The sequence below is a fragment of the Periophthalmus magnuspinnatus genome, chromosome 13 (assembly GCF_009829125.3).
Source record: "Periophthalmus magnuspinnatus isolate fPerMag1 chromosome 13, fPerMag1.2.pri, whole genome shotgun sequence".
Lineage (NCBI taxonomy): Eukaryota > Metazoa > Chordata > Actinopteri > Gobiiformes > Gobiidae > Periophthalmus > Periophthalmus magnuspinnatus.
In genome coordinates, this window is record NC_047138.1 from 10,792,178 (window position 1) to 10,804,281 (window position 12,104).

General features: G+C 37.6%; 2 protein-coding genes across 5 annotated transcripts in view; both read right to left on the minus strand.

The window, feature by feature from the left end:
• Positions 1-532: 532 nt before the first annotated feature.
• trarg1a (trafficking regulator of GLUT4 (SLC2A4) 1a) lies at positions 533-10,372 on the minus strand. 2 transcript variants are annotated; one of them, XM_055226003.1, is made up of 4 exons: positions 9,986-10,372; positions 9,501-9,910; positions 3,146-3,266; positions 533-2,343 (listed from the first exon to the last, which is right to left on the minus strand). In XM_055226003.1, the coding sequence occupies exons 2-4, from the start codon at positions 9,900-9,902 to the stop codon at positions 2,327-2,329; spliced, it is 540 nt and encodes a 179-aa protein (XP_055081978.1). In that variant the 5' UTR covers positions 9,903-9,910; positions 9,986-10,372; the 3' UTR covers positions 533-2,326. The 2 variants fall into 2 exon arrangements, with proteins under 2 accessions (XP_055081978.1, XP_055081977.1); XM_055226002.1 differs by having other exon boundaries at positions 9,501-10,372.
• Positions 10,373-11,872: 1,500 nt separating this feature from the next.
• The window catches only part of aipl1 (aryl hydrocarbon receptor interacting protein-like 1), a 30,484-nt gene continuing 30,252 nt past the window's right edge, over positions 11,873-12,104 (minus strand). For all 3 annotated transcript variants that reach the window (XM_055225909.1, XM_055225908.1, XM_033977141.2), the window contains one exon: positions 11,873-12,072. In XM_055225909.1, coding sequence (XP_055081884.1) covers positions 11,873-12,072 — 200 coding nt within the window. The remainder of the gene's footprint in view (positions 12,073-12,104) is intronic.

Below are 12,104 nucleotides of genomic sequence, written 5' to 3' on the forward strand. Positions count from 1 at the left end.
CTTGAGAAAAGTGAAAGAGCAGCTGAAGATGTCTGTGCTGTTTTTATTTTTTTGTACCGGTAGGTATTTTTTGCCAGGTTAATACCAGAAAAAAAAAGTTTATTTAATTTGGAGAAACAAGAAACCTAATTTAAAGTAAAAAGCCACTATTTGTATGCATTTTGATTTCTATAAACATTATCCATTTTGTAGTATCGAAATGTTTATGCTTATTTGGGTGTTTTTCCATTTTAGTTATAAAAGCAATTTGCACAGACGAATGCTACTACATTGCCCTGAATCCCATTTATTATAGCTCACCGGCAGAGCTGCTGTGTTGACAATGACAAATGATAACAGTCCGCCCAAAAGCAGCCTGCATGTTCAAGTTTTAATAGGAACAGTCCTATTTTAAACAATGCCACTAAATCTTTACATTGAGATTAATGTTACAGTTAACTGATTCATGCTTAGTGTACAAAGCCCATATGCAACACTTTGATATAGTACCTTTTCTGACTTATTTTGCAAATTAACAGAACCTGGAATCTTTGCATGGCAATGTTTATTTCAGACATGCAGAAATGTACAGCACACATGGGATCAGTGACATACAGTGTTTCAGGAGGCAGAAGAAAGAATCAAAGCAGAAAAAAAGAGCTAAAGATTTTGACCACCGATTTGTCTTTAATTCTTTGAGATTACATATATGGCTTAGTCTTTGGATGTTGCTGTTTTAAGATGTCATATGTACAGGGATAACTGGGTAAATACAGGGAAATGCTTGGCCAGTGACAGTTTTCATATGCTGCGTAGGTAAATAGTGCCAAACCTTATTGAGCTGGTGTTTCTTAATATTTCCAATACCGTACATGTTAATGCATTATAAAATAGTGGGGTCCATTTTTTGTTGTTGACATCAAAGTAAATATTCTATATACACAATATTTTAGTTTTGATGTGTGTCTGTAAGCCCTTAAATATATGATGAAAGTACAATATATATAGGCTATAGTTTTGTCATGATAAAGGGGAGATGACTAGAATAGAGAATATAGAATGCAAGTGTGATTTCTTATGGCTCACATTGGTTTACACTTACAGTGATAACATGTGCTTTTAACAGAAGCCTGGTACTGCCAATAGGCTACAGCAGTTCAGTTAAATGTGAATTAGAATACAGACAGTCGTGCTTGTATTATTGTAAAAATTTAAATGCTTAACGTTACACAGTGAAACTGTAGAGTTGATTCATAAAAAAAAACAAAGAAAAAAAGTATGACCCAGCATGCGTTCACATTGCATAGATGCTCAAATAAAACACATGTAAGAATGTAAAAATGGCAAAACAGTGACTGACAAGAATCTTTTCATGTTTCTTGGGTCAACATAATAACTGTGTGCAAAAAAGCAGACTTAATTATGTGGAATGAGGAATCATATACAAAGTACAGTATAAAAAGAAAATGGAACAGGCAGTCACTCCATCAGGTAAAGGAGGGCTATATCATGCACTGTCTGTGAGAAGTCATTCATCTATAGCTTGACATTATTTACACAAATAAGTCACACTATAGTCCCTGTGCAAACCTTTAGCCTTGCTGACCCCTTTAGAAATAACAAAAATATCTGTCGCATTCAAACATGCAGTTGACTTTATAAATTCATCACATCTCATTACCTCCTCACTCATTTTCACTCAGTGCCACCCAGCACCACTTGATATCCATATTTAAAAAAGTTCAAGGCTATATAGTGTGTAATTTTGTTACTGTAAATGCATAAGTTTTGACCATAAGTATTTGCATCAGTCCAAAGTTGGAAGTCCATTCAACTGAGTCCCAAATGTTCAAAAATGTTGAGTTGTCCACAGGAAGAACATTTTTCCATTCCAAGTATTGTCTGTTTTGGTTCCTTGTTTTATCAAGCATACGGTATATTGTTGTATTTCAACACATGCATTTCATTTTCTCTGAATGTTTTTGCTTGTTTGCTGCAGTTAAGACTGAAATTATTCATAACTCAAAACAAGCTGTGGTAAACAGAATAGCTTAAGACAAGACTCCAGGCTTATTATTGTGAGGCCCAGTATAAAGAAACCTTGCCATTGCGTATGGTGATAGTAAATCATAGTAACAAAAAATAAGTTATTTTCCTATTAAATAAACACACAATATTCATTAGTATCACAATGTCATAAATTTTGGCAAGCATGTATCCCCATAGGATTTATATAAATAATTCAAAGCTAAACTGTAGCTCGATGAGCTGTTTTTGTAATGGTTATTACAATATACGTTTAAAAAAGTACGTATATAAAACATTTTTCACCCTTGTTGCATCTGCACTACTTCCTCCATTTCACTAGAAAAGAGAAGAGAAGACGAAAGGCACACGTTAAGGTCAGATTGAGACAGTGACAGGTTAAATCTCAGTGCTGCAGTCCTCACTGCAGTGCTAAATCAATCTACACACAAACACACACACACAGACACACACACACACTGCTGAGAATGTGCTGAGGCTGGACACACACTCTCATGCTCGTGGGCTGCGATCATATATCACTCTGTAATGGTAATGCAGTAGGCCTCCGAGGGGAGCAAGCTTGTTTAAGTCAGTGGTGTGAAAGAGTGTGTAGAGTTGTAGCTATGGTCATTTCAACTATAATATGCGTTAGATAAACATTATTCTGAATACCTACATGTGTCACTATATGACTGTTATGGGATATTATTAAGTGATGGAGAGAAGAAGTGAAGATATTTCAAAAAGTAAATTCAAAAAGTTGAAATGTTTTTGTATAGTATATATACTTTTTTTTCATGATGGAACATGGGAGGTAGTGATAGAAGGTAACAATATTGGGGATGATAGTCATAACAATACTTTCTAATTAAGATATGGTTTCTTTGTATTATTATATTTCATTTAACTTATACTCAAGTCTGTTGTTAAAGAAAACCTAATAATAAAACCTTTTTAAAATCTTCAGCTTGTAGCTATAACAATATGTACTTGCATACATAATTGAATTGTTTATGTGACATCCAACAGAAGTCAATACTCCAAACAGACCAATCTTTATGTGACAGTAACGTCAAATCTTACTTGAAACGTTATTGCTATACGTGCAAATGTATAGTCACAAACTAGACGCAGATACCTGTGACAAAGACTATGATGCCGAGGAGGCCCAGGCTGATGGACACGATGCTGAGGAGGCGAGCCAGTCGTCCCAGTCTCCGAGCACCATCAATGTCCCCGTTCTGCAGACTGTTCCTGGACTGAACACAACACATGACACATGAGCAGAAACGTAACATGAGATATGGGTTACAAACACTTAAACACATGTAATTCTTGTATTAGTTTAGCGGCTCATATTTCATTTCATTTGTCTCTGCAATATACTCTGCTCATTTATTTTTCTATATTAATTTTCCAGTTATCGAAAGTGCACATTCATTAGATGCTACAATACAATAATGCTGACTTGCCCCTGCAACAAAAAAAAATTAACAATAATTTACCCTGGCACATGAAGCTGAGATTAAAGAGATAGAGAGATGTGACTCTGTGGGCCCCTGGAGCCAGTTGAATGGACTGTGTAACCGTGGCGTGGTGACAGAACTGTATTTCACTTAGATGCTGGATGTATAGCTATCCTTGCTGCAGGTGTGGAGACAGTGTGATTTGTTTGAGCTATGATAGATGGGCATTTTCAGTTTTGTGCTCCACTCTCCCGCCCACAAATCACACCCACTGCTGCTTCCACTGGGCTTTAAATTATGTTCTGTAGTTATTGGAATCAGACGAGCCAGTATGAAAACAACAGGGGAAAACAGAGGATCACTCTATAATGCACAAACCACTTTTTCATTTAGCATCTAATCTAATGTGGTTAGTGACAGAAGGACTGTTTTCAAGCTTGTGACCTGATTGGTTGTTGTGTCCTTTGGTTCCTGACCTTCTGATCAGTTGGACTCCTATTTATTAAGTTAATATTAGGTATGATGAAGTGATGTCAGTTGGACCTGGAGCCGTACCCGGAACATGGAAAGGCAACTTGGCTGGAGTTGCTGTTGGTGACAAGCGCTGCCCTCTGCTGCCGGTCCCAGATCCAGAACCCTTTGGAAGGTATTACATCCAGTGGTCTGCTTTGGACTCCTAAAAGACGGTGAACACTCAAGGTCCGCATCGTACCACCCCGTACCAGCCCTATGGAATTGAGGCTTATGCTGCAGCCACTGCCCACCTGTTCAGAACATCTGCTCTTTGTGGCCAGTATAATAGTTTGGCCCATGTGACTTGGATATAAAGTATGTAAAGTATACACCTACAATGTATCTAATTGCAAAACTTGCTTGACCCACAACAGAGGCCAAAGAGATATGCTGCATTATAAGGCTTAGGAACTGGCCATGGTGCTGAAATTAGGAAATGATATTACAGCTTATATTTCATTGAGTCATATTTCCAGAAAATCAAGATCAGCAAAGGACAACCTTACAATGGTGCTTATATTTGTATTTGAAGCAAGATTTTTTAAATTTAGGGGTGAAGTGCAATGACAAAGCCCAACAACCGAATAAATACACATGTGAAAACCAGTCAGCTGTCCGAAAAACCTTGTGATGGCATTGCGTCATCCACTCTAAAAACAAAGGAACTATCTACTCTACTACTATTTTTTGTATCTTCAATGAAAATTAACCCAACAATAACTCATTAGTGGACTCTTAGGTCACATCACATAACCATACATATATTGATAGTCTTCTGAATGTATATGTTTAGTAATGACAGTTTTCATTATAATGGTGACTACAACAGCAAAATAGTTAGTGGTCCTCAATATCTATCCATGTGAGACACTATATGGGAGAAATTTGGGGAGGACACACTTCTCACTTGAAGGACTGTGATGTGAAACAGTGGGACAAACTCAGTCTCAAGGGAAGGCTAGCTATTGATCCCGACTCACATGGCAGAGAAATGGCCGCCTCAGCACCTTGAATCGATGCTCACAGTTCCTCTTTCAGGAAACACACACTCTTCAGCTGGCACTCACACCAGATCTAAGGCAAAACTTAAAACACAACACTGTTTGAATGGATCGCAAAAGCTTATCACATCAGAACAATAGTGAGAAATATATGTCGTCTGCCATCATTTTTTTCAAGATTGAGATTCCATAGTGATGATGTAATGTGAGGTACCAACTGGGTCAGTGACTTCACTTACTCTTTCATCACTAAAACTGTTTGCATTGAGTCTATTGTGTGTAATGGATGTGTGTGATATTCATAATCATTGATGCCTGCTTACATAATTTATGTATTGAAATGTAATCACTACATCTTCACAAGAAGGGTCACTTTTTTATTAATATTCTTTGCCATTATATATATATATATATATATATATATATATATATATATATATATATATATATATATATATATATATATATATATATATGTATATATATATATATATATATATATATATATATATATATATATATATATATATATATATATATATATGTATATATATATATATATATGTATATATATATAAAAACTCTTAGCTAAAGCATGTGGTTGTTTTCAGTGATTTGTTTGATTAGACATGTATCAAACACAGCTGACCCTGGGTGTTTCAGACCAGTCTCCTATAACAATTAGTGCTGTGAAACTCCTAATATGGACTTACTCCCTGTCGTGTTACACAAGAGTCCATAAAAAATGCAAACATCTAAATGTAGTCTTATGAGCAGATCTGTCAGAACCATGATGGCTTTGCTCCTGTTCTCAGCACGATAAAATGCATGCCAGCTACAGCTCATGAATTTTAATTGCATTTGTGTCGTGTATTCTTAAAATAAATAAGCTTAGTGCTAGTGCCACAAAACCTGCTCCATTTGGTTCATTGCTAATGACTAGATGTCGTTTCACAGTACACCTTATCTCAACTTCCAAGGTCCTATGGTAAAGCAGATGTTGTCACATCTGTTTGTGGCCTTGTAAAACATGCTGCGATATACAATGGAACAACCAGTCTAAATAGTTTCTAAACTTGAGACTCTAGGGTCCAATTCAAGTGCAGGGTAGATCATAGCATGAAAATGATTAAACGTGAACCTATTTCTATTGTTCAGTCAATGCAACAAGGTTCAGTTCTCAAGAGAGTGAGCCTGGCTGACCGGGACAATTTACAAATATACGTAATACTACAACATTTTTTATTTTAAAAAGTGATGATTCTAGTTTTCTCTATAAGCGGTTCAAACCTTTACTTAATCCTTTCCTCTCACTGTCTCTCCAGTATTAAAATCCTGATAAGAAGTCATTCACCGAGGCACGCACAGTCATATACACCCACATACACATTTGGCCAATGCAGCGTCCATATTTCACAGGCAAATCTGCAGCGCGAGCAATAACGTGCTTGCAGTTTGGGCCCTGCCATTACTGGGATAGGCCGGTCTGGGATGTAAAAACCTATTAGCTCTGCCTCTGCAATCTCCATAATTGACTGCACAGCTTGTGTGTTTGCCAGCCGCAGCCTTCCTCACCACAAGGGCTTTTTCCGGAGGCCTGTGGCCCACTGGCGCAGGAGGTTGTGGGGCTGCAAGTGCACTGAGGTGATAGTGATGGATGGATCGGGTCAGCTTTTGGGGATTGTGACACAACATGCCGAGGCTTTGTAACAAGGTTAAACAGCACCTTAATGTAAGCACTTTATGTACAATATTGAGTGTAACTGTAGCCTCTGCAGATCTGTTGTTCTTAAATATGATGTGACATAGTACAAAGTGTTTACTACTGCGTTGAATGTACGACTAAAGGTGGCACAATTTATATACAAATTATTATCATACTATTGACATTATTGTTTTCTCCTTGAATCCCTATGCCTGAAATTCATTTTTTGTCATGAATAAATTAAAACACTAACATTTCAGGATTTCCAAGCAAATTTCAAATTTTGTGTTTGAGCACTGACTCCATTTCCCTTTAATTATATTAATCACTAATGTTAATGTATTAATTAATGTCTATCTGATCTACACAATATTGTTGTATAATTTAGTGATGTCATGTAGTGAAACATAAATAATTTTACTTTTGTCATAATAGTAATATTATGACATATTATATTATGATATTGCATATCATAATATAACTTACTCACAGTAGACATTGTTTTGGTTGCAGTTGTTGTGCCAATGCTATGCCAAACTATATGCATATTAAGTATGTCATTTATATATAAATAAATAAATAAATAAATAAAATAAAAGAAGTGAAACTCACTTCTGTGCAATATCTGAAACTCATGCACGACATTTACAAGCTTTAGCACATTTTATGATGAACTGCAATAATATCATCTGAATATTGTCATTGGGATAAATGAACAAATAATACTGAGGTATACATTTTTATCAATGTCACCACCTCTCATAAGCAACAACAGGCTGTAGGCAAGCTACAAGAAAATAACCAGCTGAAACCAGATGCCCCAATGAACGCACTACCTATCTGCGTTTAGGGCTTTTTAACACAACAAAAGAAGCAGCATCAAATCAAAATGGCAAAAGAATGAACAACTGGTGTTATAAATCAATAATCCACTTGTTTCATAAATATTCTTGCCCTGCCTTACTGGTTGAAAAATAAATGCAAATTAAATAAATGCTGACCAGGCGACTACTGAAATAACAGCTATTCCACACGGACAAACATCAAAGCCTGCTGTGACACTATAGGACTAAAACACAGCATGATAAATGTATGGAGCGCTCCTCCCTCATCACTATTCCAGATGCAACATACTATTTATTGCAATGTCACGCTAAAGCTGCTCGGTGGAAATTGCCTCCTTTTTTACAGGTTGCACTCGAACTCTTCAGTCGTCATTTTCCTCCTTCTAGTGTAGCTTTAACTTCCTTTAAACTGCGGGATATTAGCACTTAGCAAGCCATAGTTCCACATCATTACTTTAGATTCATGTGATGTAAGCCCTTTGTATTCCCCGGTCCTGGCACTTATCTGATGTGGCTGATTCAATTCACCTGTAATCCAGTGATAGGAACTACTTTATAGCTATTTGCTGTCTCTCCCTCTCTCTTACAGGTCTAGTAGTCAATGGTGTTTTGATCTCTCCTTCCTTGTAACCTCAGGAAATAGCTGGGGAGTGTGTTGATGGGGGAGCCATATAGCCGGCTAACTGCTCCAATCTGCCCTCTGCTCAGAAACTAAATTGACTTCTCTCGCCTTCTATTGAGTTAGTAGGCAGCTCTGGTTTCCCCCTCCTTCGGTCTTCTCATTTCTGCCCTCTGTCAAACACCTCTCTCTCTCTCTTTTTCTCTCCCATCTCTCTCTGTCGCTCCCTGTGTGTCTCTCTCGCTCTCTCTCGCTGCACCATTAGTGAGCGAGTGGTAGACTTGTGATTGTGAATGTCAGTGGGTTCAGTCAGTGATGGTCGGGATAGTCCCTTTGGTGTAGGGCCCACCGGAGTGAGATTACAGGACTAATGGCTTTTCTCTACTGCATTGTTTCACTAGAAGATCTTAAGGTTTGGCAGGTAATTTAGGTAAAACTATTCATAATGAAAAATGCCTTTTGAATGCAATGATAACAGAAGACACCTATAATACAGTTTACACTATAGCACGGGATTGGGAAAACAAACCTCCAGTCAATGTTTGAGTTAAATAAATATGACATTGTAATTCAACCACAGAGTCACATGTGTTCAGTTTGTGTTGTTAAATAATAGAAAAGGCTGCATTAAAAATGTGATACTCTGATGCTAATTTAAATGTCAAATTTATACGTAATAAGCTAACACGTAAATGAATGCAGACTTTGATGTAAAGTATTTGTTGTGGCAACACTGGAATGGAAAGCTGAACTGAAAGAAATCCTACAGAAACATGAAATATTTCTGTAAAATGTGTATTAATTATATATATATATATATATATATATATATATATATATATATATATATATATATATATATATATATATATATATATATATATATATAAATATATATATAAAGTGCATATAAATTTTCATATACATTTTCATGGCATTGATTTCAAGGAGAAAAAGAACTTCTCAGATGTAACTAAATATTCAGCGTGTCAAATTACATTTGTGATGTAAACCACACCTTTGTCATTTGGTCAGCTGGTTTTCTGGAGCTCTTTTCCATGTCTTAATAATTCACATATGTGTTTGTACAAAGGAACAATTTATCGTTTAAAACAGAACCAAATACTTATTATGTCAGTAGAAACAAAGTAGTGATTCTGGCTAGTCTTTGAGTTTGGACAGAGACTGTCTTAAGAAGCTGTCTCACTTATGGAGTTGGATGGGAAGTGAAGCACATTTAACTCACTTGCACTGACTTTGGGGACTGTGTACAAATTATTGCAGTCAAGATGATGTTGAACAGCATTTCATCGGGACAAAAATAAACAAGCTGTTCGCACTTACCATAATAGAGTAGACCAGAGCCACAATACTGATGGGCCACACAGGGCAGAAACAGGAGCAGATGACCAGGATGAGGTAGTCTTTGGGTTTGGGGGCCTCTTGGACAGTGGCATTTCCAGTGGAGGAACGGCTTAAACTGGCCCGAGATGGAGACAGGGGTGCGGCTGCGGTCAGGTGTCCAGCCGAACCGGACCTCATAGGAACGCTGTGTCCATTCTGGTCAGTGTCCAGGCCTTTGTCCCCACTCGCACTGAAAGAGGTGGACATCTTCATGCCATTGCCCCCTGGCTCAGTGGTCACAGCCAGCAGTTTCTCTGTCTCCTGGGAGTCCGCCTGCTGGGTGGTTCCTCCACTTTCTCCCAAGCTGGTCTTCTGATATTCTATGTCGGTGTTGATGGCCATGTTTAAGTCTAAAGAAGTGATATCATCAAATAAACGAAGCTTGGAATATTCTGGTTGATCTAATTTAAATGTGTTTAACTCACAAAGGAAGCCTATAGGATTTAGTCTTCTAAGAGCTTAAAAAGCCAAGAAAAGAAATGCTTGAATCAAAAATCATCCTACAGACGTTCATCATACTTGCATCTACTTTCTTCACATCCCAGTTAGAATTACTCCAGCTGAACTCAGATTGTTCCCTTAACCAAGAGTTGTGCCTCGTACCTTTCTTTGTTACGCGTTGGTGTCCGTCTAAAAAAAGAGGTCTTTTCGGAGCAAAGATGGATGAAGGTGAAACGAACCATAGGTGAGACACTTTCTCCCCTCGTCTCCCACCCACTGCAGCAAGCAACACACGACTGTGCTCAACTTGGGACCAGTGTCAAGACAAACTGTGAGCGCGCAGCGCTTCCGCTCTCGACGCGCAAAAGTAAAACAACCTCCCTATGCCCCATGAAAAGGAAGGGTAATAAACAGCGTATAAGTAGAATGTTTCATCACATTAAAAATCTTTCATCGTTCATTATAGATTCTCTATAGGGCATCGATTCATCTTAAAACAGGTCCGTCTAAATCTTAGCTACATATTAGGTAAATATTTTATTTTATATTATATTTTATATTGTTGGTATTTTATGACATGCGTGTTCTTTTTAATATTTACTTATTATGACTTATTACTTATTACTTATTATCATTCATTCAACATAACTAAAAAACTAGATATCAGAAATATCTAAATTTTTTTGTCCCGACTTTTGGAGACTAATTTATGACTTATCAAGTCCAATCTTATTGTGAAAGTGTTTTTGGGTGTCTAGTGACAGCTCTGTTGCTGACTTGATGCAGCTCTTGCGGGGCAGTCTGGCGCGCATCCCGTTCTTCTCTCCTCCTCATCCCTCTTTTCGTCTCCTTCCATCCTCCTTGCTCTCACAAGCACCAGTGGTTTATAGAGAAAACACTTGGCAGTATGGTGCTTTGCAGAGGGTTATCACTGCATTCTTTAGTAATCACAAATGAGTCTTGGGGAACTTCAAACAGAAGCCTTATTATTGCATCAAGTTAAAAACAAAACAAAACAAAAAAACATTACCGAATTAAGCTTTTATTTAATTCCCGTGTTGAGAACAGAATTGCTGTGTTGAGTTTAGGGCTGTAGTAATACTGAATTCTGAATGGAGACTCCGGGGTTTCCCAAAACCGTCAGTTGTTTTTTGTTTGAGCATCTCTCATTGATTTCCCTCATCCTTAGACTGGTGCATTAGCGCCAGCCTATTCCCAGAAGGACTGCTCTCTCTGTGACCTGCTGCATATATTGATGGGGGGAGGGCTGAGATAGAAGAGTGGGGATTCCCGTGAAGTCTTCATGTGATGTAATATTACTGACTACCCTATTGTCATGTCTTAGTATATTATATTAATATAACAGAGACTTCTCGTTCAATCCTATACATTTTACTTTTCTAAAGCTGGTATATATGGATATAGAACTAATCTGCAGTCAGCTCTAGCAGAACAGAAGGGGATGTGAAGATACAACTAGGATCATTTATTTTTATTAGCCCCCAGACAGTTAAATATTCATACTGTTGGAGTTATAAATGCTGCCTGGGCATTTTCTTCAAAGGGCAGATTTTAAAGTCCTTCATAAAAACAGGAAAACGAGCCCACAGCCCCGCCTAGTGGATGTAAGGAGTGTTTACAAGGGGAATAATCTACTGAAAACATGATTTTATTGTTGGGTTGTTCAGTGGTATGGTGACTAATGGCTATAGTAGTGTGCATCCTCTCCTCTGTCATATTGTCTTCTGTTGTGAATAAAACAAAGGAAACATGTAGATTCTCATGAGGAAGTCCACATGTCCTGAAGCAGTTTTTTGGAAATGGCAACAACACGAAAGGATTATGTAAAAGATTTTTATTGACAGTAGTGTTTAAAACATGCCCTTGTATTTCTGCCTGTCCTCCTTGTTCTTCTCCTCCATGCGCATGTTTAACACAGCCAGTTCCCTTTTCACAGATTTCTTCATCCCAGGATCAAACTCCAGCACTCTGTTGAAGTCCTGCCGCGCCTCTGCCTCGTTCCACACCTCCTTATGGGCTTTTCCTCTAAGGTAATAGGCTTTTGCCACACCTGGTGCAGGAGCAGGAGAATATGATCATATA

Coding starts and splice junctions, on each gene's coding strand:
- trarg1a (XM_055226003.1), bottom strand. CDS start 9,902: ATGGCCATCAACACCGACATAGAATATCAGAAGACCAGCTTGGGAGAA. Junction 3,267..9,500: donor CTCTGGTCTACTCTATTATG/GTAAGTGCGAAC, acceptor TGTTGTGTTCAG/TCCAGGAACAGTCTGCAGAA.